This window comes from Scyliorhinus torazame, chromosome 17 (assembly GCF_047496885.1).
Source record: "Scyliorhinus torazame isolate Kashiwa2021f chromosome 17, sScyTor2.1, whole genome shotgun sequence".
Taxonomy (NCBI): domain Eukaryota; kingdom Metazoa; phylum Chordata; class Chondrichthyes; order Carcharhiniformes; family Scyliorhinidae; genus Scyliorhinus; species Scyliorhinus torazame.
In genome coordinates this window covers 2,550,940-2,578,907 of record NC_092723.1, presented here as the reverse complement: position 1 = coordinate 2,578,907, position 27,968 = coordinate 2,550,940, and the positions used below count along the sequence as shown (strand labels likewise).

At 44.7% G+C, this 27,968-nt stretch overlaps 1 protein-coding gene across 3 annotated transcripts in view; it reads left to right on the top strand.

Moving 5' to 3' along the window:
- The window catches only part of LOC140393626 (dual specificity tyrosine-phosphorylation-regulated kinase 2-like), a 38,966-nt gene extending 11,802 nt beyond the window's left edge, over positions 1-27,164 (top strand). For 2 of the 3 annotated variants that reach the window (XM_072479900.1, XM_072479899.1), the window contains exons 2-3: positions 6,481-6,596; positions 18,814-27,164. In XM_072479900.1, coding sequence (XP_072336001.1) covers positions 6,513-6,596; positions 18,814-20,391 — 1,662 coding nt within the window. In that variant the 5' untranslated portion in view covers positions 6,481-6,512 and the 3' untranslated portion in view covers positions 20,392-27,164. Of the gene's footprint in view, positions 1-444; positions 463-6,480; positions 6,597-18,813 lie in introns of those variants that run through there. The other variant, XM_072479901.1, reaches the window with a different exon arrangement.
- The last annotated feature ends 804 nt before the right edge of the window (positions 27,165-27,968 follow it).

Sequence of the window (27,968 nt, the reverse complement as noted above, 5' to 3'; positions counted from 1 at the left end):
CGTTTTCTGACCTTCAGAAAGTGTGCTTGTGTCATTTAGTTTCCTGATTTACTTTAGTTGACTTGTCAATTTTGCTCAGGTTGTTTCATAAGTTTTGTCTCAAGAATTATAACCACTTTTCAGCCTAGCTCAATTGAGAGTTTGGGATGTTAAACAAGCTGGCATGTTTCAATTTCGTACTTTCCTCTGAATAGAACTCACTCCTTGATTTTTTTTTTTGAAAACAGGGTTAGAATCCACCACTGACTCTAAATAATTGTGACATAACAATTGTGGATGTTTCTATGGTTTCCAGTCAATGCAAATGTTTATGTGCGCGCTGTCAGTGGCACGTCTTTAAGCTTTGAGGGAGTTAATTTTGCACCATGTATGTAGAACCAAATATTCCAACTTGATGTTTCTACTCCCTTGTGAAATCTTGAGTTTGAACAGCTGTTTGCACAGCTTCTTTGAACATAACAGGTAATGAACATCATTTTAAAAAAAAAATGTTTTATTGAATTTTTTTTCCCAAACAACAATTTTTCCCCTCTTACAAAGCAAACGCAACAATAACAATACAGAAATTTTTAATAATACACAAGTAACAAAACCCCTTTATCTTTGACCTAAACTAAACTTAAACCCCCCCCCCCCCCCCTTCCCCCTGGGTTGCTGCTGCTGGTCATCTGTCTTCCCTCTAACGTTCCCCTAGGTAGTCGAGAAATGGCTGCCACCGCCTGGTGAACCCTTGAGCCGATCCTCTCAGGGCAAACTTTATCTGCTCCAGTTTAATGAACCCCGCCATATCATTTACCCAGGCCTCCAGTCCGGGGGGTTTCGCCTCTTTCCACATGAGTAGGATCCTGCGCCGGGCTACTAGGGACGCAAAGGCCACAACGTCGGCCTCTTTCGCCTCCTGCACTCCCGGCTCTTCCGCAACTCCAAATAGAGCTAACCCCCAGCCTGGTTTGACCCGGGCCTTCACCACCCGCGAAATCACTCCCGTCACTCCCTTCCAATACCCTTCCAGTGCCGGGCACGCCCAAAACATATGTGCGTGGTTTGCCGGGCTCCCGCCACACCTCCCACATTTGTCCTCCACTCCAAAGAACCTGCTCAATCTTGCTCCCGTTATGTGTGCTCTATGTAGCACCTTAAATTGAATCAGGCTAAGCCTGGCGCATGAGGAAGAGGAATTTACCCTGCTTAGGGCATCAGCCCACGTACCCTCCTCTATCTCCTCCCCTAGTTCTTCTTCCCACTTTCCTTTTAGTTAGCCCACCGACTCCTCCCCCTCTTCCCTCATCTCTCGGTAAATCTCTGCCACCTTGCCCTCTCCGACCCACACCCCTGAAAGCACCCTGTCCTGTATCCCCTGTGTCGGGAGCAACGGAAATTCCCTCACCTGTTGTCTAGTAAACGCCCTCACCTGCATATATCTCAAGAAATTTCCCCGGGGCAACTTATACTTTTCCTCCAATGCTCCCAAGCTCGCAAAAGTCCCATCTATAAATAAATCTCCCACCCTCCTAATTCCCAACTGGTACCAGCTCTGAAATCCTCCATCCATTCTTCCTGGGGAGAACCTATGGTTGTTCCTGATTGGGGACCCCACCAGGGCTCCCCGCACCCCTCTCTGTCGCCTCCACTGTCTCCAGATATTCAATGTTGCCGCCACCACCGGGTTCGTGGTAAACCTTTTAGGTGAGATCCCGTCACCAGCGCCTCTAAACTCGTCCCTTTACAGGACTTTCTCTCCAGTCTTTTCCACGCCGCTCCCTCACCCTCCATCATCCATTTACGTATCATTGCCACATTGGCGACCCAATAGTAATCGCCCAAGTTCGGTAGTGCCAATCCTCCTCTGTCCCTACTACGCTGAAGGAACCCCCTCCTTACTCTCGGAACTTTCCCTGCCCACACGAAGCTCGTGATGCTCCTGTCTATTTTATTAAAAAAGGTCTTGGTGATTAGTATAGGGAGACATTGAAATGCAAATAAGAACCTCGGGAGGACCATCATCTTAATTGCTTGCACCCTGCCCGCCAGCGATAGAAGCTGCATGTCCCACCTCTTGAAGTCCTCCTCCATTTGTTCTACCAACCGTGTCAGATTAAGTCTGTGCAAGGTTCCCCAGCTCCTAGCGATCTGAATCCCCAGGTATCGGAAGCTTCTTTCCACTTTCCTTAGAGGCAAGCCTTCTATCTCTCTACTCTGGTCCCCTGGATGTATCACAAATAATTCACTCTTCCCCATGTTTAGCCTGTACCCCGAGAAATCCCCGAACCCCCTCAAAATTCGCATAACCTCTATCATCCCCCCCTCTGGGTCCGACACGTATAACAATAGGTCATCCGCGTATAACGAGACTCGGTGTTCTTCTCCCCCTCTAATCACCCCTCTCCATTTCCTGGAGTCTCTCAACGCCATGGCCAGAGGTTCAATTGCCAACGCGAACAACAATGGAGACAGCGGGCATCCCTGTCTTGTTCCCCTATATAGTCGGAAATACTCCGATCTATGTCGACCTGTAACTACGCTTGCCGTTGGAGCCCCATAAAGAAGTCTAACCCAGCTAATAAACCCGTTCCCAAACCCAAACCTCCTTAACACTTCCCATAAATACTCCCACTCCACCCTATCAAATGCCTTCTCTGCGTCCATTGCCGCCACTATCTCTGCTTCCCCCTCCACTGGGGGCATCATTATCACCCCTAATAGTCGTCGCACGTTAACATTCAGTTTTCTCCCTTTTACGAACCCTGTCTGGTCTTCGTGCACCACCCCCGGGACACAGTCCTCTATCCTCGATGCCAGTACCTTCGCCAACAATTTGGCATCCACGTTCAATAATGAAATGGGTCTATAGGACCCGCACTGCAACGGATCTTTATCCCTCTTCAAAATTAACGATATCGTCGCCTCCGACATCGTCGGGGGTAGAGTCCCCCCTTTCCTGGCCTCATTGAACGTCCTCACCATCAACGGGGCCAACAAGTCCACATATTTTCTGTAATACTCCACCGGGAACCCGTCTGGTTCTGGGGCCTTCCCTGCTTGCATGCTTCCCAGTCCTTTAATAACCTCGTCCACCCCAATCGGTGCCCCCAGGCCTACCACCCCCTGCTCCTCCACTTTCGGGAACCTCAATTGGTCCAGGAACTGCCGCATCCCCTCCTCTCCCTCTGGGGGTTGAGACCTATACAGTTCCTCATAGAAGGTCTTGAACACCTCATTTATCTTTCCTGCCCTTCGCACCATGTCTCCCCTTTCGTCTCTAATTCCTCCTATCTCCCTCGCTGCTGCCCTCTTTCGCAATTGATGAGCCAACAGGCGACTAGCCTTTTCCCCATATTCATACCTCCTCCCCTGTGCCTTCCTCCACAGTACCTCCGCCTTTCTGGTGGTCAGAAGGTCAAATTCCGTCTGGAGTCATCTCCTCTCCCTGTACAATTCCTCCTCCGGGGTCTCTGCACATTCCCTATCCACCCTTAAAATCTCCCCCAGTAATCTTTCCCTTTCCTTGGCCTCTGTTTTCCTTTTGTGGGCCCCAATGGAGATCAGCTCTCCTCTGACCACCGCTTTTAGTGCTTCCCATACCACTCCCACAGGGACCTCGCCGTCGTCATTGACCTCCAGGTATCTCTCAATACACCCCCGCACTCTTGCACACACTCCTTCATCCGCCATCAGTCCCACATCTAATCGGCAGAGTGTTCTCTGCTCCCTTTCCTCTCCTAATTCCAGGTCCACCCAATGTGGGGCATGATCCGAAACCGCTATGGCTGAGTACTCCGCTTCTTCCACCCTAGAGATCAACGACCTTCCCAAAACAAAAAAATCTATCCGGGAGTACACTTTATGGACATGGGAGAAGAAGGAAAACTCCCTAGCCCTACGTCTAAGAAATCGCCATGGATCCACTCCCCCCATTTGGTCCATAAACCCCTTAAGTACCTTGGCCGCTGCCGGCCTTCTTCCGGTCCTTGAGCTGGATCTATCTAGCCCCGGGTCCAGCACCGTATTAAAGTCCCCTCCTAAAATCAAGTTTCCTACCTCCAGGTCTGGTATATGCCCCAGCATCCGTCTCATGAATCCCGCATCGTCCCAGTTTGGGGCATACACATTAACCAACACGACCTCCATTCCCTCCAGCCTGCCACTCACCATTACATATCTACCTCCGCTATCTGCTACGATGTTCTTTGCTTCAAATGCTACCCGTTTCCCCACCAAAATGGCCACCCCTCTATTCTTTGTGTCCAGTCCTGAGTGGAACACCTGTCCCACCCATCCTTTCCTTAGCCTAACTTGGTCCGCCACCTTTAGGTGCGTCTCTTGGAGCATAACCACGTCTGCCCTTAGTCCTTTCAAATGCGCGAGCACTCGGGCCCTTTTTATCGGTCCGTTCAGGCCTCTCACGTTCCACGTGATCAGCCTCACTAGGGGGCTACCTGCCCCCCTCCCGTGTCGACTAGCCATTACCTTCTCTAGGCCAGTCCCATATCCTGCCTCCGCGCTCCCGCTCGCTCCCCCAGCGTCGCACACCATCCCCCACTCTTTAGCCATTTCCTTTTGGATTTCCGCAGCAGCAACCCAGTTGTCCCCCCCCCCCCCTCCCCGCTAGATCTCTTTCTAGCATGATTGCTCCCCCCATATTACTTCCGTAAGTCAGCTGACTTCAACTGACCCCGGCTACTCCTGCTCACTCCTCGACCCCCCGTGTGGGGAACTCCCATCCGCCTTGCGCCTGTCTTCCCGCCTTATTCTTTCTGGCGCGGGAACATCCCTTTACCTGACCCGCCTCTTATGGCGCAGCTGATAATGAACATCATTGAGGCACATCTAGCATTAATTATTTCACTGAACTCCATCTTTGCTAATGACAGTGACGTAAATCTAATGGGTCTACAGTATAGTTGAAAGTCCATTAAAAATGCCCGATGACCAGCAGCATTGACGAAGTTACTTATCATGAAATATTATAGTCTACAGATTGCACCCTTATAAACGGTTATCATGTTGCCACATAATGACTTCTTACAATTGTTATTCAACTTTGTCCTGAGGTTTGTGAACACGCCCAACGATGGCAAAAATGTTAACCTGCAGCAGTTAACTCAACCTTGTCGTTCAGATAATTTTCAAATTCAGTGTCTCTAGCACTCTGAATTTATTAAATTCTAGTTCTGCTATTCCGGCCAATGAATTTGTGGGGCAGTAAAATCCAATTTGTAGTTTTATCCAATTTGAAGAGACGACCAGGTTCTTTTTTTCCAAACCCCATTTTGTTCAGTGCTCTCATCCGACTGTCTGTTACAGAATCCCTACAGTGCAGAAGGAGGCCATTCAGCCCATCAAATCTGTCCCGGCCCTCTGAAGGAGCACCCTATCTAGGCCCAACCCGCATCCTATCTCCATAACCCCACGAGGCAATATAGCACAGCCAATCCACCTAACCTGCACATCTTTGGACTACTGGAATTGTAGAAATCTCGCCACAGCAGGAAAGCACGCAAATCAATATAGCTGGAGTAACCAGACTAATATTAATTCCGTACCACTCCCCACACCCCCCCCCCCCCCCACACCCCCCAATGGCCTTATTTCTTGGCTTAATTAAGTGTTTATTTAAATAATAATAATCACTTATTGTCACAAGTAGGCTTCAATGAAGTTACTGTGAAAAGCCCCTAGTCGGCACATTGCGGCTCCTGTTTTGGGAGGTCGGTACGGGAATTGAACCCGTACTGCTGGCATTGTTCTGCATTGCAAGCCAGCTACTTAGTCCACTGTGCTAAACCAGCCGCATGCCCCTTTAATGCCACGATTGTCCCCGCTTAAAAAGCTAATTGCAATTCTGTAGGGCTTTGACTCTAACCTGCATTCTGCTTCCGTTGAGTAGAGGACGAGTGGCTACATCACTCCAGACTCTCAAGCAGAAAAGACCAACAAACCTCGCTGGAGTGACCTTTTCTTTCTTTTAAAGTATACAGTGATTTTGTACTATTTTTGGCTTCTTCCAAAGAAGGGAGAGCCAAACATCTGCTGATCTGAAGAAAACCTTCAGCAATAAGAATGATTTATAATTGAGTACGTGGAAAATCTTTTTAAACTATTTATCCTACAGGATACTTTAAAGTGGTTAGGCTACGTGAGAAGCCAAACCGCATTGCGTTCTGCAGGTGCCATGAGAGACAAGTTGATTTTTATAAAATATTGCCATTCTTCATGCTGTTATACTAAAGCATATTTTACAAATTGAGGAGGACTAACTCTTCCTAAATTCCCTGTTTTTGAAAATGTCACACATGCATTTGTTTGGTAGGTGAGAAGAGAAAGAAAAACCATTGCACATTTATAATGAAGTCTTTAGTGGGGAAGACAAGTGCTGTAAACGTAGTCTGGCTATTTGCTGCAAATTTTCCTCACTTTTGAGACTTACTTGCTGAGTCCATAACTTCTGTAATGATGTGCTTTTGACTTTTCTGTTTACAGCCCAATTTGGGGATGTCTTGTATGACTCATACATGCGTATAGGTCAGGGTGAGAGCAAAGCCACGTGTGTGGAGAAAGAAAGCCCTGTGGGATTACCATCTCTTAATAGCTTAACGGTAAGCATGTGCACAGTATGTATCAATGCACTTTAAAATAATGCAATTTTATCATTGTTAAAATTATTCATAAGACAGGTTTAAACAAGCTCGAATAAACCTGACTCTGGAGCAAAGGAAGTAGATTCATATGCAGGAGATAATTTATCAACATATAAATTACTGAGAAATATTAGATTTGTTTTGTTTATTGTCATGTGTACCGAGGTACAGTGAAAAGTATTTTTTTGCGAGCAGCTCAAACAGATGATTTAGTACATGAAAATAAAATAAAAAGAAAATACATAAAAGGGCAACACAAGGACCACAATGTAAATACATAGACACCGGCATCGGGTGAAGCATACAGGAGTGTAGTGTTAATCAGGTCAGTCCATTAGAGGGTCGTTTAGGAGTCTGGTAACAGCAGGAAAGAAGCCTATTTTTGAATCTGTTTGTGCGTGTTCTCAGACTTCTGTATCTCCTGCCCGATGAAAGAAGTTGGAAGAGTGAGTAAGCCCGGTGGGAGGGGTCTTTGGTTATGCTGCCCGCTTTCCCCAGGCAGCGGGAGGTGTAGATAGACTCAATGGATGTGAGGCAGGTTCGTGTGATGGACTGGGCTGTGTTCACGACTCTCTGAAGTTTCTTGCTGTCTTGGGCCGAGCAGTTGCCATACCAGGCTGTGATGCAGCCAGATAGGATGCTTTCTATGGTGCATCTGTAAAAGTTGGGAAGAGACAGTGTGGACATGCCGAATTTCCTTAGTTTCCTGAGGAAGTAGGTGCTGTTGTGCTTTCTTGATGGGTAGCGTCGATGTGGGTGTACCAGGACAGATTTTTGATGATGTGCACCATTTGGAATTTGAAGCTGTTAACCATTTCCTCCTTGGCTCCGTTGATGCTGACAGGGGTGTGCACAGTACTTTGCTTCCTGAAGTCAATGACCAGCTCTTTAGTTTTGCTGGCATGGATTGTTGTTGTTGCACCACTCCACTAGGTTCTCTATCTCCCTCCTGTATTCTGACTCGTCGTTATTCGATATCTGACGCACTATGGCCGTGTCATCAGCAGATGGAGTTGGAACCAAATTTTGTCACGCAGTCGTGTGTGCACAGGGAGTATAGTAGGGGCTAAGAACGCAGCCTTGCGGGCTCCTGGTACTGAGGACTTTTGTGGAGAAGGTGCTATTGTTTATTCTTACTTATTGTGGTCTGTGGGTCCGAAAGTCGAGGATCCAGTTGCAGAGTTAGGAGCCAAGTCCTAGGTTTTGAAGTTTTGCTATGAGCTTGGCTGGGATTATGGTGTCGAAGGCGGAGCTGTAGTCAATGAATAGGAGTCTGATGTCGGAGTCCTTGTTGTCGAGATGCTCTTGGGATGAGTGTAGGGCCAGGGAGATGCCGTCTACTGTGGACTGCTGTGAAATACACAAAATGCTACTTTTAAAACTCTCCTTGTCTCTTCCTTTGGTTCTACACTGGATTGGGGACTGTTGGTGACAGCAATTACAATTTCAAGAGTCTCTACCAATTTAATGTTTGTTATGGAGGCACTTAACTACTTTTAAATCTGTGACTCCGTGGTATTTGTCATAAATGCTTCTCATTACCTTTAGATCCAAGGAATAATCACAGCTGAGAGAGTAGCTACGTTGACCAAGGCTGATACCTTCACCTCCATCCTATTGCCCTTTTGAAATCTATTTTCCTCCCAACTCTTTCAGCTCCCACCACCGCCTTCCCACTATATGTTTTAAGGGACTTGATGTAAAGTGGAGTCGGACCTCCTGATCCATTACCAAAATGATGGACAAGAGCCCATTACCCACCTTTATGAAATAGTTGCAAGATTTATCGGGCCTTCCGTTGTTAGAGGTTACTGTGCTTCACTACTGTGTTGATATGATTTTGGCTCACTTGTATTCTAGCGGTCCAATTCCACCTGTAATACAGCTTATTTTGGTGACAGCCATTTTTCAATCCGATATGCATCAATGAATTAAATGAATACCTTTTTTTTGAACTTTGTGTCGTTACCTAGCTATCATAGAAGCCAAGGAAAATGATGAGTGCAGGTGTCCTTTGTCTAAATTGGCAGACGTGTGTTGTAATTTTGGGTTCAGGGGTTCACTTGCTGTGAAAGGAATCTACAGTGTTAGTTGACAAGTCTTTATTTTCCTCATCTTGAAAGAAATGTCCACATATAAATCTCACAAATCTCAATGGGGGATGATATACTAAACTGGTCAACAAACTAGGCTTTATGGCAGATTCCCAAGGTACCTGATACTTTGGGATTCAATCCCTTCGCCGCGGGGACCTAGGGCGAACGCCGTTTGGTACTGGTCCCCCACAAACGGGGACCAGACAGAACGGCACTTATAGGGGTCTCCAAGGGGATTGGACGCCCCCAGCTGCATGCCTTTTGAGAAGGGTGGTGCCCTGACTGCTGGTGCCTAGGTGGCACTGTCAGGGTACCAGGTTGGCACTGCCAAGGTGCCACTCTGGCATTTTATGCATGATTGGGTTGAGGGGTGCTGGGGGGCCCTCCCATATTGCGTTCGGGCTGGGGAGTGGGTTGAGGATTGGGACGTCCTGTTTTTAAATGGCATCTCGATCTCTCGCTACAACGGGGAGTTCCAGCGAGCGGAGCGCCCCATTGTAAAAAAAAAAAAGAACTATTTACGGCCTCGGCCGCTCGTTCCCCGGTCCGACCCCTGATTCAAAGCGAGTCGCGTTGAATAGCCATGTCTTCGTCAACACTGCGAGTGCTGGGAAACACGCAGCTAAACCCGCTCGCGAGGGGACTTTGTTCCCATTTGGGAAGATCATGTCCATGGAATTCTCTCTTTCATTAACAGAGGTAGAGAATATAAAAGTAAGGTCATGATGTTGGAATTGTATAAAACACTGGTGAGGCCACAACTGGAGTATTGTGTGCAGTCCTGGTCACCACATTACAGGAAGGACGTTATTGCTCTGGAGAGAGTGCAGAGGAGGTTTACAAGAATGTTGCCAGGGCTGGAAAAGTGTGGCTACGAGGAGAGATTGGACAGGTTGGGGTTATTTTCCTTGGAACAAAGATGGCTGAAGGCTGACTTAATTGAAGTGTACAAAATTATGAGGGCAAGAGATAGGGTAGACAGGATAATATTGTTTCCCCAGTGGTGAATTGTAGAACCAGGGAACATAGAACATTACAGCGCAGTACAGGCCCTTCGACCCTCGATGTTGTGCCGACCTGTGAAACCACTCTAAAGCCCATCTACACTATTCCCCTATCGTCCATGTGTCTATCCAATGACCATTTGAATGCCCTTAATGTTGGCGAGTCCACTACTGCAGGCAGGGCATTCCACGCCCTTACTACTCTCCGAGTAAAGAACCTACCTCTGACATCTGTCCCATATCTATCTCCCCTTAATTTAAAGCTATGCCCCCTCATGCTGGACATCACCATCTGAGGGAAAAGGCTCTCACAGTCCACCCTATCCAATCCTCTGATCAACTTGTATGCCTCAATTAAGTCACCTCTTAACCTTCTTCTCTCTAACGAAAATAGCCTCAAGTCCCTCAGCCTTTCCTCATAAGATCTTCCCTCCATACCAGGCAACATTCTGGTAAATCTCCTCTGCACCCTTTCCAATGCTTCCACATCCTTCCTATAATGCGGCGACCAGAATTGCACGCAATACTCCAAATGCGGCCACACCAGAGATTTGTACAGCTGCAACATGACCTCATGGCTCCAACACTCAATCACTCTACCAATAAAAGCTAACACACCGTACGCCTGCTTAACCCTCTCAACCTGGGTGGCAACTTTCAGGGATCTATATACATGGTCATCGAGATCTCTCTGCTCAACCACACTACCAAGAATCTTACCATTAGCCCAGTACTCTGTCTTCCTGTTATTCCTTCCAAAATGAATCACCACACACTTTTCTGCATTAAACTCCATTTGCCACCTCTCAGCCCAGCTCTGCAGCTTACCTATGTCCCTCTGTAACCTGTAACATACTTCCGCACTGTCCACAACTCCACCGACTTTAGTGTCATCTGCAAATTTACTCACCCATCCTTCTACGCCCTCCTCCAGGTCATTTATAAAAATTACAAACAGCAGTGGCCCCAAAACAGATCCTTGTGGTACACCACTAGTAACTGGACTCCAGTCTGAACATTTCCCATCAACCACCACCCTTTGTCTTCTTCCAGCTAGCCAATTTCTGATCCAAACTGCTAAATCTCCCTGAATCCCATGCCTCCGTATTTTCTGCAGTAGCCTACCGTGGGGAACCTTATCAAACGCTTTACTGAAATCCATATACACCACATCAACTGCTTTACCCTCATCCACCTGTTTGGTCACCTTCTCAAATAACTCAATAAGGTTTGTGAGGCACGACCTTACCTTCACAAAACTGTGTTGACTATCTCGAATCAAATTATTCCTTTCTAGATGATTATGCATCCTATCTCTTATAAACCTTTCCAAGATTTTGCCGACAACAGAAGTAAGGCTCACTGGTCTATAGTTACCGGGGTTGTCTCTACTCCCCATCTTGAACAAGGGGACAACATTTGCTATCCTCCAGTCACTATTCCTGTAGACAAAGATGACTTAAAGATCAAAGCCAAAGGCTCAGCAATCTCCTCCCTAGCTTCCCAGAGAATCCTAGGATAAATCCCATCCGGCCCAGGGGACTTATCTATTTTCACACTTTCCAGAATTGCTAACACCTCCTCCTTATGAACCTCAAGCCCTTCTAGTCTAGTAGCCTGTATCTCAGTATTCTCGACAACATTGTCCTTTTCCTGTGTGAATACTGAAGAAAAATATTCATTTAGTACCCCTCCTATCTCTGACTCCACGCACAACTTCCCACTACTGTCCTTGACAGGCCCTACTCTGAACCAAGTCATTCTTTTATTCCTGACATATCTATAGAAAGCTTTAGGGTTATCCTTGATCTTACCTGCCAAAGACTTCTCATGTCCCCTCCTGGCTCTTCTTAGCTCTCTCTTTAGGTCCTTCCTAGCTAACCTGTAACTCAAGCGCCCTAACTGAACCTTCACGTCTCATCTTTACATAAGCCTCCTTGTACCTCTTGATAAGTGTTTCAACTGCTTTAGTAAACCACGGTTCCCTCGCTCGACCACTTCCTCCCTGCCTGACAGGTACATACTTATCAATGAACGCAGTAGCTGTTCCTTGAACAAACTCCACATTTCCATTGTGCCCATCCCCTGCAGTTTTCCTCTCCATCCGATGCATCCTAAGTCTTGCCTTATCACATCATAATTGCCTTTACCCCAGATATAACTCTTGCCCTGCGGTATATACCTATCCCTTTCCGTCCCTAAAGTAAACATAATCAAATTGTGGTCACTATCACCAAAGTGCTCACCTACCTCCAAATCTAACACCTGTCCTGGTTCATTACCCAGTACCAAATCCAATATGGCCTCACCTCTCGTTTGCATATCTACATACTGTGTCAGGAAACCCTCCTGCAGACATTGGACAAAAACAGACCCATCTAAAGTACTCTAACTATAGCGTTTCCAGTCAATATTTGGAAAGTTGAAGTCCCCCATAACAACTACCCTGTTACTGTCACTCCTATCCAGAATCATCTTTGCAGTCCTTTCCTCTACATCTCTGGAACTTTTTGGAGGCCTATAGAAAACCCCTAACAGGGTGACCTTTCCTTTCCTGTTTCTAACCTCAGCCCATACTACCTCAGTGGACGAGTCCTCATCAAACGTCCTTTCTGCCACCATAATACTGTCCTTGACTAACAATGCCACCCCTCCCCTCTTTTACCACCTTCCCTGAGCTTACTGAAATATCTAAACCCCGGCACCTGCAACAACCATTCCTGTCCCTGCTCTATCCATGTGTCCGAAATGGCCACATCAAAGTCCCAGGTACCAACCTATGCCGCAAGTTCACCCACCTTATTCCGGATGCTCCTGGCATTGAAGAAGACACACTTTAAACCACCTTCCTGCCTGCCAGTACACTCCTGCAACTTTGAAACCTTACTCATGACCTCACTACTCTCAACCTCCTGTATACTGGAGCTACAATTCAGGTTCCCAAGCCCCTGCTGATCTAACCCTAACATAGATTCAAGCTAAGTGGCAGAAGGCGTAGAGGGGACATGAGGAAGAACGTTTTTACGCAGAGGGTAGTGGGAGTGTGGAATTCACTGCCCGAGTTAGTGGTGGAAGCAGAGACCCTAAACTCTTTTAACAAATACCTGGATTTGCACCTTAAGCTGCAGGGCTGTGGGCCGGGAGCAGGAAGGTGGGATTGGAAAGGGCATCTGGCTGTCCTAGGGCTGGCATGGAGAAGATGGGCCGAATGGCCTCCTGTGCTGTAACTTTTCTATGAATCAATGGTGGGACGAACCTATCACTGAGTAGTAGTACTACTTAAACAAAACAGTGTGGGCATCAAGTGCAACATTTATTTGGTGAAGTGTGTCAAGAAAGTGGAAAATTTGAACAAATATAATGTGTTATTGCTATTGTCTGAGTAATAACACTGCACTGTCTGAGTAATAACACTGAGCACTGGCTGAGTAATATTGTCTGAGTAATAACACTGAACACTGGCTGTCCTTCAGCTTTAAGCACTGATGATCTCCAAAGATGATTTTGAGTATTAAAAACTGCATCTGCAAATAATTACAGTAATTGTGAGACTAGAGCTTCAGATAGCTCCCTTGTGTTTGGTACAGCCTTGCTGGAAATCGAACCGAAATGTGGAGACAAAGAACTTTCCAGAGTCTGATTCCAATATGTGTGAAGTGAGCTGATCTTAATCTTTGGTGGCAGCAGGGTGCTCGTTAGTCTATACACCCCTCAATGAGGGAAGGGAAAAATCAACAAGATTTCACATTTTTAATGGCCAAATATGTTGGAGAGATTGTGGATGCAGGCATGAGATGACAAACGCACTTAACTTGACTGATTCCATTCATATCAAAGAACTACTAAAAATTGGTTAGTCACAATATCAGAATTTGCATAGCAACTATGAAAACCTACATCTAGAGGAGGCAGTATTGTCACTAGACTAGTAATCCAGACACCCAGGGTAATGCTGTGGGGAACCCACCAATTTGGGGCAGGATCCTGGGCCGCCTCGAACACCGCTTGCACCTATCCTCAACCCCTTCACAAATCGACTCATCCTAGCCTTGATGAGGTGTGCCCTGAACACCACCATGAGCTGAATCAAACTCTAACTTGCACAGGATGACGTAGTGCTCACCCTGCAGAGGGACTCACTCACACCTCTTCCTCCAATACATGTGCCAGGTCCTCCTCCCACCTGACCTTCACTGTCTTGCAGGTCCTGTCCTCCCCAAACTCCCTCCATATATCCCAGATGTGCTGCCCTCCTCCAACTCTGTGCAAGAAAGAATCCTCTCCAATAAAGTAGATTGTGGCACTACCGGGAATGTTCTACGAACAAAAGCTTATCTGCCCCTACCAGTCCTACTTTCTCCTTCAGCTCCTCCAAGGTGGCAAACTGCCCCTGCAGAAACAAATCCCTCACCTTTCCCTTTCCACTCTCCAAATGTGGCATCTAACCTCACCGGCTCAAACAAATGTTCCTGCAGATTGGGCCCATCTTGACATTGTCCTCAGCTTAAATGCTGATAGAGTTGCCGCCATATCTTCAAAGGTTCGAAAAATATTTTGCGGTGCTAACGGCAGACAAGCCAGTACCTCCAACTGGACCCCCTGCACATCCCCGACTCCATCTGCACCAGGCAGCCTCCTGCTCATCACACCATCCTAACACCGTCTCTGCATTGGCGCCCAATAATAAAACAACAAATGTGTCAGTGGCACCCCCCCCCCCCACCCCTCCCAACCTTTCCCTCTGTCAGAAGCCCCATCCGAATTCGAGGGGTCCTCCATTAAATAGGTGCCTCACATGGGACAACTGTTTCCTGCCCTTCACAAAACTCGTCCCCCACTACCTCTGAGATGGTGCTCCAACCTCAACGCTAAGACCCTAGCCAAAAGCTTGGCATCTACGTTGAGGAACTAAATTGGGCAGCCTAGTCCACACCCCATGGGGTCCCAGGAGGATAGAGATAGATGCCTGCCCCAACATCACCAGGAGAAAACCCCGCGCCAGTGAATCATTGAACATCCCTAACACCAATGGGACCAACTGATCCGTGAACTGGAATTTCACTGGGAACCCATCCGGCCCCTGTATGTATCTTCCATAAAGCAATTTGAACTTCCTCCAGCTCCAACAGCGCTTCCAACTCCTCCAGGAAATCCTCCCCCCACTCCAAACCCTGCAGAAACTATTATCGTCTCCCGCTTGTCTTCTGGTGGCCCCAAACTAAACAGCCCCTCATTGTAGGTTCAGAACACTCTATTCACCTTTCCTGGGTGGAAACCAATCCAACAGCCCCCCCCCCTTCCCCCAGCTCCCTCACCTGCACAATCTCCCTAACCGCTTCCTGTTGCCTTAACTGGTGAACCAGAGACAGATGGCCTTCTCCCCATATTCATACACCACCCCCTTTAAGCACCTCAGCTGGCGCACGGTCTGGCCTGTGGACACCAGGTCAAATTTCATTTTCAGCTCCTTTATGCATGCCCATAACTTCATCGTTGGGTCAATCGCATATTCCCGGTCCACTCCCAAAATCTCATCTGCCAGCTCCTGACACTCCTTCCTGGCCTTCCTATCCAAATGTGCCTTTTACGAGATGATTTCCCCCCTAATCACCGCCTTTAATGCCTCCCACAAAGTGGAGTGTGAGACCATCCCATTCTCATTCATTTTCAAATACTCTTTTATGGCCCGAGAGATCTTCACACACAACTCAATATCAGCTAACAGTCCTGCATCGAGCCTCCACACCATGCGCTGCTCCCGACCTGCCTCCAACACCACGTCCACCAAGTGCAACGCGTAGTTAGAAATAACTACTGCCGAGTACTCCGCTTTCTTCACCCAGGGAGCAGGGTCAGATTTGTAACAAAAAGTCAATCCTCGGGTACACCTTGTGTGACCGAGGGAAAAGACAAAAACTCCATATTCCCCTGGGTGTGTGAACCGCCACAGGTTGGCACCTCCTGTCTCCTTCCTGGACACGGCTAACACCTTCGCATCCCCGAATTGACCAGCGACCTTGACCTGGAGTATTCCAGCTTTAGATCTTTTTTTAAATATAAATTTAGAGTGCTCAATTCTTTTTTTCCAATTCAGGATCAAATTAGCATGGCAAATCCACCTACCATGCACATCTTTGGGTTGTAGAGGTGAGACTCTCACAGACACGGGGAGAATGTGCAAACTCCACACAGACAGTGACCCGGGGCCGGGATCAAACCCGGGTTCTCGGTGCTAACCATTGCGCCATTGTGCTGCTTCCAGCTTCAGATCTAAAACCCTTTTGAGTTGGAAAAAGCTCTTGCCTTCTTCACAGGCCCTCCTAGGCACGTGCCAGGCGACTAACCTTGTCAGGGGTCTCTCACGGGTCTCTCACAGTTCTTCTCTGTGTGTCTCTCTCTCTCTCTCTCCCTCTCTCTCTCTTCCCCCCTCCCCACACTTACTCGAGTTGGCCACCTGCACCTTGGAATCCCCTGGTCACTGTTCACGGGCAGCACGGTAGCCCAAGGGTTAACGCAGTTGTTTCACAGCTCCAGGGTCCCAGGTTCGATTCCCGGCTTGGGTCACTGTCTGTGCGGAGTCTGCACGTTCTCCCTGTGTCTACATGGGTTTCCTACGGGTGCTCCGGTTTCTTCCCACAGTCCAAAGATGTGCAGGTTAGGTGGATCGGCTATGCTAAATTGCCCTTAGTGTCCAAAAAGGTTGGGTGGGTTACTGGATTACAGGGATAGAGTGATGATGTGGGCTTGGGTAGGGTACTCTTTCCAAGGACCCGGTGCAGACTCGATGGGCCGAATGCCCTCCTTCTGCATTATAAATTCTATTCTATGACAATTCTCCCCAACTGCCTTTCGTCCACTCCAAGACCCCCTCTTTGTCTGATAATTGTCAAAGCAAATAATTACCGCCCGCTGTGGCTTGTTCAGCCATGGCTTCTGCCGGAGTGCTCGATGAGCTCTATCCTACTCCGGAGGGGTGAGCACCTCATCCCCTCCCACTAGCCGAGAAAACATCTCCAAGAAGCACTCAGTTGGCTTCGAGCCCTCCACTCCCTCCGGCAGACCGACCTTCCTGAGGTTCAACTGCCTTGATTTGTTTTCAAGATCCTCCACCTTCAGCCTCACACCCTTATTTTTTTTCCTATAAATTTAGAGTACCCAATTATTATTTTTCCAATTAAGGGGCAACGTAGCGTGGCCAATCCACCTACCCTGCACACCTTGTGACTTGTGAGGGTGAAACCCACACAGACACGGGGAGAATGTGCAAACTCCACACGGACAGTGACCCAGGGCCGGGGTTTGGACCCGGGTCCTCAGCGCCGTAGTCCCGGTGCTAACCACTGCGCCACCATGCTGCCCCTGCCTCAGACCCTTGTTGTTCATCGCCATGAGCAGCAACTCCACTTCTAACAAGCGAAACGCTCCTCGTGCTGCGTCATGGCCTCCTCTACACCCTTCAACGTTTCGCCTTGTTCATTCAGGGTCTTTTCCAGCTGATAGCGAACCTGGCCCAGTGCCTCCTCGTCAGTGCCTTTAAATTACTTCTTTATTTCAATGCCCTGCCGCTCAAACTACCTGTCCATCAGCTTGCCGTATTCCTGCAGCTCCTGCACCATCACTACAGCCAGCGTGTCTGATGTGATGGGCACGGCAGCCATCTTCCCTCCAAGCTTTTTCTTCCCCCGCCCCTCCCCCTTCAAGCTTTTCAATGGGCTCCCCTCCTTGGCTTTCTTTGCAATGGGCTTCTTTGTCGAAGCTTTCGACATGTTTTTGTTGGGAAACAGTTCATTAACTCCACCAAATGAGTTTGGGCATCAAGAGCCTCTGAAAAAAGGGTAAAGGGGATGAGAGACGAAGACTCTGCCTTGGCCACCTTTCATGCATCTTGCTTTCACATGTCACCGGAAGTTCAAAGGAAGGAACCCTAGCACACTCGATCCATTACTAATTGGGTAGTTTAATTCAATGTAGAAATTGTGCTTTTGATGGTGTGCGTTTATTGAGGGCCCAGGTTGATGTACACTGTCAAAAGGCAATTTCCCTGGCTGTTACCTGTAGTTAAACTATTGTGGATACAGGGTGCTACCAGCAGTGGAACAGGACCTTTCCTCCTGTGCTTACCTTCCCACTACTACTTCTGAGAAATGGAGGATAGAGAAAAGGAATACCTGTTTGTGAATCCGTTCTTATTCTATTTAATTGTACTGAACAGTTTCTATAACTTAGCACATGAGTATAATGTCCAATGCGTTGGCCATGAGCAGTGTGTGACCAACTGAATTTCTGATCAAATAAAAAATAATAAAGAGATATTTGAGATGAGCGTGCATTCTCAACACTTGTATTTGCATGGCATATGCATCATAGAATTTACAATGCAGAAGGAGGCCATTCGGCCCATCGAGTCTGCACCGACTCTTGGAAAGAGCACCCTACCCAAGGTCAACACCTATACCCTATCCCCATAACCCAGTAACCCCACCCAACAATAAGGGCAATTTTGGACACTAAGGGCAATTTACCATGGCCAACCCACCTATCCTGCACATCTTTGGACTGTGGGAGGAAACCGGAGCACCCGGAGGAAACCCACGCACACACTGGGAGGATGTGCAGACTCCGCACAGACAGTGACCCAAGCCGGAATCGAACCTGGGACCCTGGAGCTGTGAAGCAATTGTGCTATCCACAATGCTACCATGCTGCCCTACATGTTTACTTTATTATTTTTAAACTTTTGTTAAAATGATGGGATAAAGCAGAATGAGTGAATTTTTAACCGGTGCGATTGCATTACTTCCTTTGGCTGCTGAATGGTGGAAGAAGTTTAAGTAAGTGCACATGTGAAGCATATTTTCATGCATGTGTGAGTGAGTATACAAGGTGATTCCCACTAAAATTTATGTAGCTAACTGAAGGGATGTCACATTTGTGCTGCTTCAGCAATTTATCTTGGATAATACTGTTTTTTTTTTAAAGGCTGATGATGGAAAGGATTTATTACAAAGCTATTTTACCACTAATACTTTCAGCATGTTTTGACAAACTGAACACTTTCTTTTGTACAAACTTTAGATTGGCAAAAGCACTATGAAGGACCATCTACCACCTTCATGTCGGACTCAGGTCAAGGTGCAACATTTATTTGAAGATGCTGGAAACAGGCGAAATACTACAACTGCGCAGTCCACTGTGCCTCGAACTTGTAAAACAGCGCTCCCTTCACTTAAAGAGAAGAACCCGGATGGTACAGTCTCGACAAAATCAGACGCCTTTTTGCTTAAAGCAAAAGCTGCTATAATGCCTACACAAGCCATGAAGATGCACATGCATCAGTTGTCTTCCTTTGAGCATCAGGAAATTTTTAACTATCCCGAAATTTACTTTATGGGTTTAAATGCAAAAAAACGACAAGGGGTAGTGGGTGGATCAAACAACTGTGGTTATGATGATGATCAAGCAGCCTATATACTTCTGCCTCATGACCATATAGCATATAGATACGAGATACTCAAAGTTATTGGAAAGGGAAGCTTTGGGCAGGTGGCTAAAGTGTATGACCACAAACAGCGGCAGCACATGGCATTGAAGATAGTACGAAACGAGAAGCGGTTCCACCGGCAGGCGGTAGAGGAGATCCGAATTCTGGAGCACTTGAAGAAGCAAGACAGAAACCTGCAGATGAATATCATCCACATGCTGGAGAATTTCACATTCCGCAACCACACCTGCATGACCTTTGAATTACTGAGCATGAATCTGTATGAACTGATCAAAAGAAACAAGTTCCAAGGATTCAGCCTGCAGTTGGTGCGGAAGTTTGCCCATTCCATCCTACAGTGCCTGGAAGCATTGCAAAAAAATCGAATCATTCATTGTGATTTGAAGCCTGAAAATATCTTGCTGAAGCAGCAAGGCCGCAGTGGCATCAAAGTCATAGATTTTGGCTCCAGCTGCTACGAGCATCAGCGTGTTTTCACATACATCCAGTCACGATTTTACCGAGCCCCTGAGGTTATCCTCGGCTCACGATATGGGATGCCCATTGACATGTGGAGCTTTGGTTGTATCCTTGCTGAATTATTGACTGGGTACCCGCTGTTTCCTGGGGAAGATGAAGGAGATCAATTGGCTTGCATGATGGAACTTTTGGGGATGCCACCTCAAAAAATGTTGGATCAGTGCAAACGAGCCAAGAACTTCTTCAACTCCAAGAATCAGCCTCGCTATTGCACTATCACCACACTTCCAGATAACACCGTGATTGTGAATGGTGGTCGCTCTAGAAGAGGTAAGCCAAGAGGTCCACCGGGTAGCAGGAGCTGGGTGACTGCATTGAAAGGTTGCGATGACTCGCTGTTCATCAACTTCCTAAAGAGATGTTTGGACTGGGAACCACATAATCGCGTAACACCCACCCAAGCTTTGAGACATTCTTGGCTAGTTAGACGTTTACCCAAACCACCCACTGTGGAGAAGACCACACCAGTTAAATCTACGCCAGATAGCAATAGTTCCTTGCCTGGAATTGTTTCCAAGTTGCCCTCAAATATTGGCACGGGCACCAAACTAAGGACCAATTTGGTGCAAATGTCCGATTCAAATGGAAATAGTATACCTTTACGTACTGTGCTTCCAAAATTAGTTAGCTAAGGCTATTGTGTGCTGCAAATTAAACCCAAGAACGTGTGTCAAATGCAAAAAAAAAAGTTTCTTACATAGGTCTTTTTGCTGATAAAATGTTTAACAAGTTTTTCATAATTATTATGTATAAGAAAACTACCGTAATTTCCAAGTTGCATTAAAGTGCGTAAAATTATTCTTTATCCATCTGACCCTCTCGAGGCTATTGTAGTTTTTAATCTCCATTAAATTATGAATACCCCTAGTTTGTTGAGAATATGGAGCAAATGTACTGTGCTTCTCGCTTCACATTTCTAACTACCTGGCAGGAGTGATTGAATATAAAATATCGTGGTCCAGATTTGTTTGTATCCGACCTCACCAAGTTAAATTCTTTCAGCGATGTTTTATTTCAGTTTAGATTTTTTAAAATCCTATTGTTCTTAATACAGTGTGCTAGTTAATTAAGGATCCCACTATATAAATTAAGTAACATAATTGCCCTTCCTCCCCCTCCTAACCATACATACACTAAATTTTACTTTGGCGTGGCTTTGATGGAAATGAAGAAGACTTGACCAACCACTAGCGTCCTATTCAGGCAATGATGGGACTCGAAACATCTGGGCATTGGTAATTAATTGCCACTGGATCTCTGGAATGCACTTTGAAAATTGACCAGTTGTGTTCATTCAGTTGATAATCTTATCACACTGATACGAGGACACTCTGCTCACGCAACTCAGCTGAGGATGGATACTGCAAGCCAGTTCTATTTCAGTCTTGTCACTCAAAATATCTAGCTCTCCTAATGCAAGAATAAGCCTCTATGCTATACAGCAGGAATCTGTTGATCACCCTTCTGAGTGATAGTTTATTCCACAAGCAGCTTGTGATAAATATATCCCTCAACCCTTCAACCTAAGGGTTTCAGAATTTAGAATGTTCCCAGACTGCATCCTCATCTGGGTCCTATTTCTCCATTTTAAACTTACAAACTTCCTTGGGTGGGGAGCAACTTTGGGGAAAAAAGTTAATTGGAAAATGTGAGCAAGAATTGTGGCAACTGAATTCTACCTAACATTTTCTCTGGTGATGAAGAACAATCCATTCTTAAGATGACTCCATCATACACGTAGATTCATTTTTTTCCTAATATCTAGGTGCCATTTAAAAAAAAAAACGTTGAAAATTTGTCTTTGTAAATGTTTGTGTGAAGATTCACATCAGCTGAGAGTGGGCCAGCAAAGCAAGAGGGCGGCCAAGGGATTTACAATAAGTGTTGTTTTGTACTGTGGCAAACCAGCATCAAAGCTTAACTACAATTTACTTTTCATTGCTCACTGATCAGTGAGAGATTTTGTTAAATCAAAATGGTGTCAGAGTTCAAATCTACAGTTTGTATAAACCTGCAGTTCACCCATAACAATCCCATTCAATGCCAATATAGCAATCTGATTGCTGTAGTTTTGAGGACAAACACTGACATATTTTAAAAAGCCTACAAAAGGGGAAGAAGTGGCAAGACATATTTTGGTGTGCATTTCAGGGGGAAAAAATGGAAACGCATGACAAACGTACAGACCTGCAAAAAGAAATGTTGCCTCACCGTTTTTATGTTTCTCAGTGTTCCTTGAAGATAATCAGGCAAAACCTTTATGCATCCTGCCTCTTCACTAATTGCAGATCTCCAGATTAAGGCCTGCCCACAGTGTACATGTACCACACCCAGACCCATACTTTCAGTAATGAAACCATTCCACTTCAGGCATGATCCAAAAATCCTCCCCAGTATCAGCAAGTTTTAATAAACGCGAGGATAGGGCCTCCCCTGATACTTCGTAACTCTTCCATCCTCCTATTAAAATAATTTAAAATGTTGGTACAAGACATTTCAAACCAGATTCACTCAATCTTGAATATCCACTGTGCAAATTTAAATACACCTGTTTGATTACAGCAAAGACTTTGCAGGCGGTTTTAATGTTTCCATGTGATGTCATGCTTTTAATATTTATAATTGTGCACTTTAAGGTTTAATTCAGTTTACAAAATGTTTCAACAGCAGCTTTTTGATATCTGGATAAATGACGACAAACATTTTTATAAATTAAACAAATGCCTTATGAAATCCCTCCTGCTTTACAAAAGGTTTCTAGATATCCCAGTGGTTTAACATTTTGAAAAGTATCTATTGGAATAATTGCGGGTCTAATGAAATTTCAGTTGAATGAAATGCCAGATGCTTTACTTCAAAATATAATTTTAAATCTAAGGCATAATATGGATGAATGTTGTACCCAATTTTATGGATTGTGTTTGAGGAAGAGGAGATTATCTTGTTACACTATGTGCAGCGCATGCTTCTGCTGCTTGTTCCCATTCATGGGAAGCTGGATGTCCAGGTTAGGTGGGCCACAGGTCTGCTTCTAATTGCTATTGCACATGGGTTGAAGATTGAATCAAAAACCGGTTTGGAGAGCAGACATCTTGGTACTTACTGACCCTTGCTCACTAACTTGTAATCTTATTGTACACTTAAACTGGTATAAAGCAGCCAATGTGTGAGTAAGGCAGGCAAAAACTTTACAAAAGTGTTATTTTAACCTTTGTGTAACATTCAGGTTTTTCCACACATTGCAAAGCAATCACTGCCAATTTTTCTGATAAAGCAGTACATGGGTAATTTCTTCATCAATGTAAATGAATGGAAAATCCATTTTCTGTTGAAGCTTTTCTAAGTGGTGCTATAAACTAACCACATACACTTTATAAGATGTGCAGGTTAGGTAGATTGGTCATGATCAATGGGTGGGGGAGCGGGCCCTGGGTAGAGGACTCTTTCGGAGGGTCGGTGCAGACCCGATGAGCTGAATAGCCTCCTGCACTGTAGGGATTCTATACGCTGTAAGGTATAACTAATTTGATTATGTTCACCATGTTTACAACCCAAATTACATTGTTTGTTGCACGAGTACAGCTTCTGTAATCCATCAAATTGCAGTCCTGTTAAACCTAACCACACGAAGCACCCTGTCTCAGATAGTCATAGGTTATTATTGCGCAAACACAAGAAATTTCAGCACCACATTAGAAATATTTCACGATGAACATTGAGTCACTTCAATGTATTGAGTGCTGGTGATTCGCCAATGACTTACATTGAACAGACCTGTACATATTGGCTTAAATACTAATTTTCTGTGGAACTGGTGACGTGTTAAGATATCCTTGTGCAGTGTCCTAAGCTTAGAAGTTCAAATCCACAGCAAAGAACTGTGTTTGACGAACACCTGCCAATATTTATGGCATGTGCAGGAGCAACAGCAGATAATGCAGCTGCCATTTTCACTGCTGTTTGACTTGAGAGCCTCTTCTGCAGCAAAGGGAATCTATTGCAAATGGAGCTGTTCAGTTGTAATCAGTGGCGTGTAAACTGTGGCCTGTCAGCCCTAACAGACTAGTCCACAAAACATCTCCATTTTATTTGCTTGACTTCATGGTGTCACTGGTTTGTCCTGTTTTGAGAGTCCAGAAAAGAGCGGTTCTTAATTTATCAATCCCAAATCAGAACAAGGGGGTCATTATTAGTCATTGCTCAAGTAATAAAATCACAGCAGATCATCTGGTAATGGAGTTTTGTAATGGGTGGGTGAGATGCTGTTTTTTTTTTTATTACCCAAGTGGTCACGGTAAAAATTGTCCCTGAAGATTAAGTTAGTATCACAAGTTTAAGATATATGCAAATTACTGAGAACACTTGCATAAACTTGCCATGTTCCTGCAAAGCTGCATGGTGTGGAACTAAATAGCCCATTGCGATATAGGGACACTGCAAACTAGCATTGTTTTTTAGAAATGAGTTTACTTTTAGGTAACAAAAGCCTTTTCAGCAATTCTGGCTCAGTTGATTAACTACCTTCATCAATAGTGGAGCCAATTTAAAATCCTTAGTTTAGGGATGAAGCAAGTGGAATTTCAATGCAATTGCTTTTACAACACCAGTAGACAATCGGGGGAAGTATAAACCTGGCAATAAATGTCCTGAATGTCCGCTCCTTGTGTTATTGTGTGAGCTGGGCTTCCCCCTGTTTATGTTGCAGCTTAGTCGATTGCTTTTGAGATTTTAAAAAACCTTGCAAGCAGTTGGGAGTTGAAAAGTTGTCTGTCATCCAGAATTGGGGAGTATGCCAGAACCCAAGGTGAGAAACTATTTGAATTACTCCAGGGAAGCCAATACGATTTGGAACAGCTGTTTATCATGATCTACTTAATATTTGTGGATTGAAATCTTCAGTAATGTTTTGAGTTTAAATACGTTCCTGAAAATCATCTCACTTTCCTCTTATGTACTGTAAATATAACCTTGTGCAGTAGCAAACTTGATCTTTTGGGTAAATTTTCTTCGATGTTTACATTGACTGAAATAGAAAAAGTATTTTTCCATACTGAACTATTCACCTTAATATAAATTATTGATGTGGTTCATCAGAAACAGTGACAACTTGCTTTATATAGAGCAAAAATGATCCAATGTTTTACAAGCATTATCGAACGATAATTTGACGCGTCATGTGAAGAGACACCAATCAGGATGGTGTGTGGCACGGATGGGAACTTGCAGGTGTTGAGTAGGAAAGAGAGATGGCAATTAGAGGGAGTGAATTCAGAGCCTATCACTTTGACAACTGAAGGCATGGCCATTAATAGTGTAACAGTTAAAATTGGGAATGGACAAGTGGCAAGAATTGGCAGAGGACCAGATGCAAGGCTGGAGGAGATGATGGAACTAGGCCACAGGCCACAGATGGATCTGAAAATGGGTGAGAATTTTAAAAACACTTTTTAACTGAGTGCAAGGGAGGTATGGCTGAGGGGATTTTCTTGCAATTAAGGACATGGGTAGCAGAGTTTTAAATGACCTAAGTTTGTGGAATTGTACTACGGAGGCCAGCCAAGAGTGGATTGGAATAGTTTAGAGGTAACGGCATGGGTAAGAGTTTTTGCTGCAGAGAGACTGAGGCAGGGGCAGAGTTGGGTAATACGGAGGTGGGAATAGGAGGTCTTGGTGATGATGCAGGAATGAGATTGGAAACTCTGGCTTAAATTAACAGCAAGGTTGCAAACAGCCTGATTCAGTCTCACAGTAGGCTGGGGGATGGATAGAGTCAGTGGTAAATGAACAAAGTTTAACATGAGGACAGTAACCCTATCCAGTGTTTAGTGAGGAGGATCTTTCTGCTCTTGATGTCCATCTAAGTTTAAATCTCTGAAAGGGTATATTTTCCATTATAGTTGAATAATAATATTTAAACTCAATTTTCAAATTAAATGACAGAACTTATTCCAAGTCATCAAAAATTCAACAGAATTTTTCTTTTAACTTCTCACAAAGAAAAGTAAACTTCTGCATTAATGAAAATGACATCCTGACAGTAAAATGGAAGAAACAAACTTATTTCAAGGAACAAAATTACATATCTATGCGCAAGTTGGCTTGCTCCATTTTTGCAACAACAACCTGCATTTGCGTACTGTCTTCAATGTAATCTATAAGACTGGAGGCTTTGAGTAAACAAGAACAGTAAACAAAATTTGACACCGCTCCAATCCAAATAAGAGATATTAGGATAGGCCAAAGAGATCAGGAGGTAGAGTGGCAGTGAGGCTTAGAAAGGAAATTTCAGAGCTTAAAATATTATTCCAAGAGCTGAAGGCATGGCTGTCAGTGGTGGAGCATTAAAATCAGGAATGGATCATTAATGCTCCTCTTTCATTTCCACCTTCTGTAATAGGATGTCCTGAACATGTTGTGATATTTTATGTGAAAAGGTTATCGTGGATTTTGTTGGGCATCTGGCAAACATGTAAAACATCATGACTGGTTTCATAATTGCAATTTCATAATTCCTGACCTGAGATAATGGGGATTTTTAAATTGGTCAGTTGATAAGATTGACAATTTCACTCTTCAAAGGTTATTTAATGTGAACAGTATCTCGTACCTCAAATCGAAGGTTAACTATGACGTTTGATAAAGTTTGATTACACTGCAATAATTCTACCCAAGCTGGTTAGCTCTTAAAGGAAAAAACTATCTGCCAACGTTGAAAGTAAAATAATCTTAAACTGTGACAAATTTTAAATTTTACAGTAGAATTTTTTAAAACAGGTTTATGACAGTCATGCAAAACATGGTATGAATTGTTTTATTTTTAAAGTGCCTTTTTAAACTGGCATAATCACTATTTGGGGGAAAATTTCCTATTGTGTTATGAATGTCGCAGCAGTGAGCTGTTGCTGATGTCCTGGAAAAATAAAAATGAAATACGTTCTCTAATTCGAAAATTTCTAAGAAGACTTGAATAACTCATTTGTTGATAAGTGCAAACTGTAAAACTGTTGCGTTGTCAATCTGCCAGAATTCAACACTAATGATTAAATATTCTGCGTGGTGTGTGTTCATTATAAAACTTAAACAGCTATTTATTGCTGGTGTAGTGCCTCTTAAACTACCTCTGGTAGACTCTTTTGAGGGTGTGTGCTCGATTGGAACGTACAAAGACTTGAAGGAACCAAAACATGTACACTGTGATTCTGTGGGCCTTGTCTCTGGTATTTTGCAGTGTGCCTTTTTAGATTTAGGGTATTGTGACCCAACCATCCTACATACTGAAATATTCAAAGGATTATAATCAGTCCCTCAAAGCAGTCATTCATATTAACGTATGAAATTTTGTGATTTGCATTTTATTGTTCAAGAGAATGACATTTTAAAGAATAAAAAAAGATCCTGAAAATGATTTGAATGTCAGTCGAATTTTATTGGATTTTTTTTTTTGTCACCAGTTCAGTAGCTCTGTTGACTTGAGATTGAATTAGCTCCAACACAATGTTTTATTTCAATGAAAATCAATTGAAATATGAGTATACAGTTCCCATCAAACAATTGTTTGATTTGGTATCTTTGCATTTGAAACAATGACTTTTTAAAATTATGCATTGCTCCCCTTTTCCTCGGCGGGAGCAGTGGCACAGTGTATTGTGTTTCATAGATTATCATAGAATTTACAGTGCAGAAGGAGGCCATTCGGCCTATCGAGTCTGCACCGGCTCTTGGAAAGAGCACCCTACCCAAGGTTAACACCTCCACCCTATCCCCTTACCAGTAACCCCACTCAACACTAAGGGCAATTTAGCATGGCCAATCCACCTAATTGTTGTATTACTGGATCAGTAATACAACAACCCAGGTTCTAATCCCACCACAGCAGAATTTGAATTCAATAAAGAAGAAAAACCTGAATTAAATATATAATGAAGACCAAAAAATTGTTGTAAAAGCCCATCTGATTCACTGAAATCCTTTAAGGAAGGAAATCTGCTGTCCTTGTCTGGCCTGGCCTATTGCATGTGTCATTAGGCTACTGATTGAATCTTAAATGCCCCCTGAACTGGTTTATCAAGCCATTCAATTGTATAAAACAAGTTACAAAGTCTTAAGAAGGAATGAAACCAGTCAGACCGCGGTGAATCGACTTAGGCACCAGAGACAACAACAGCAAACTCAGTCCAGTTGACCCTGCAACGTCTTCCGCACTAACATC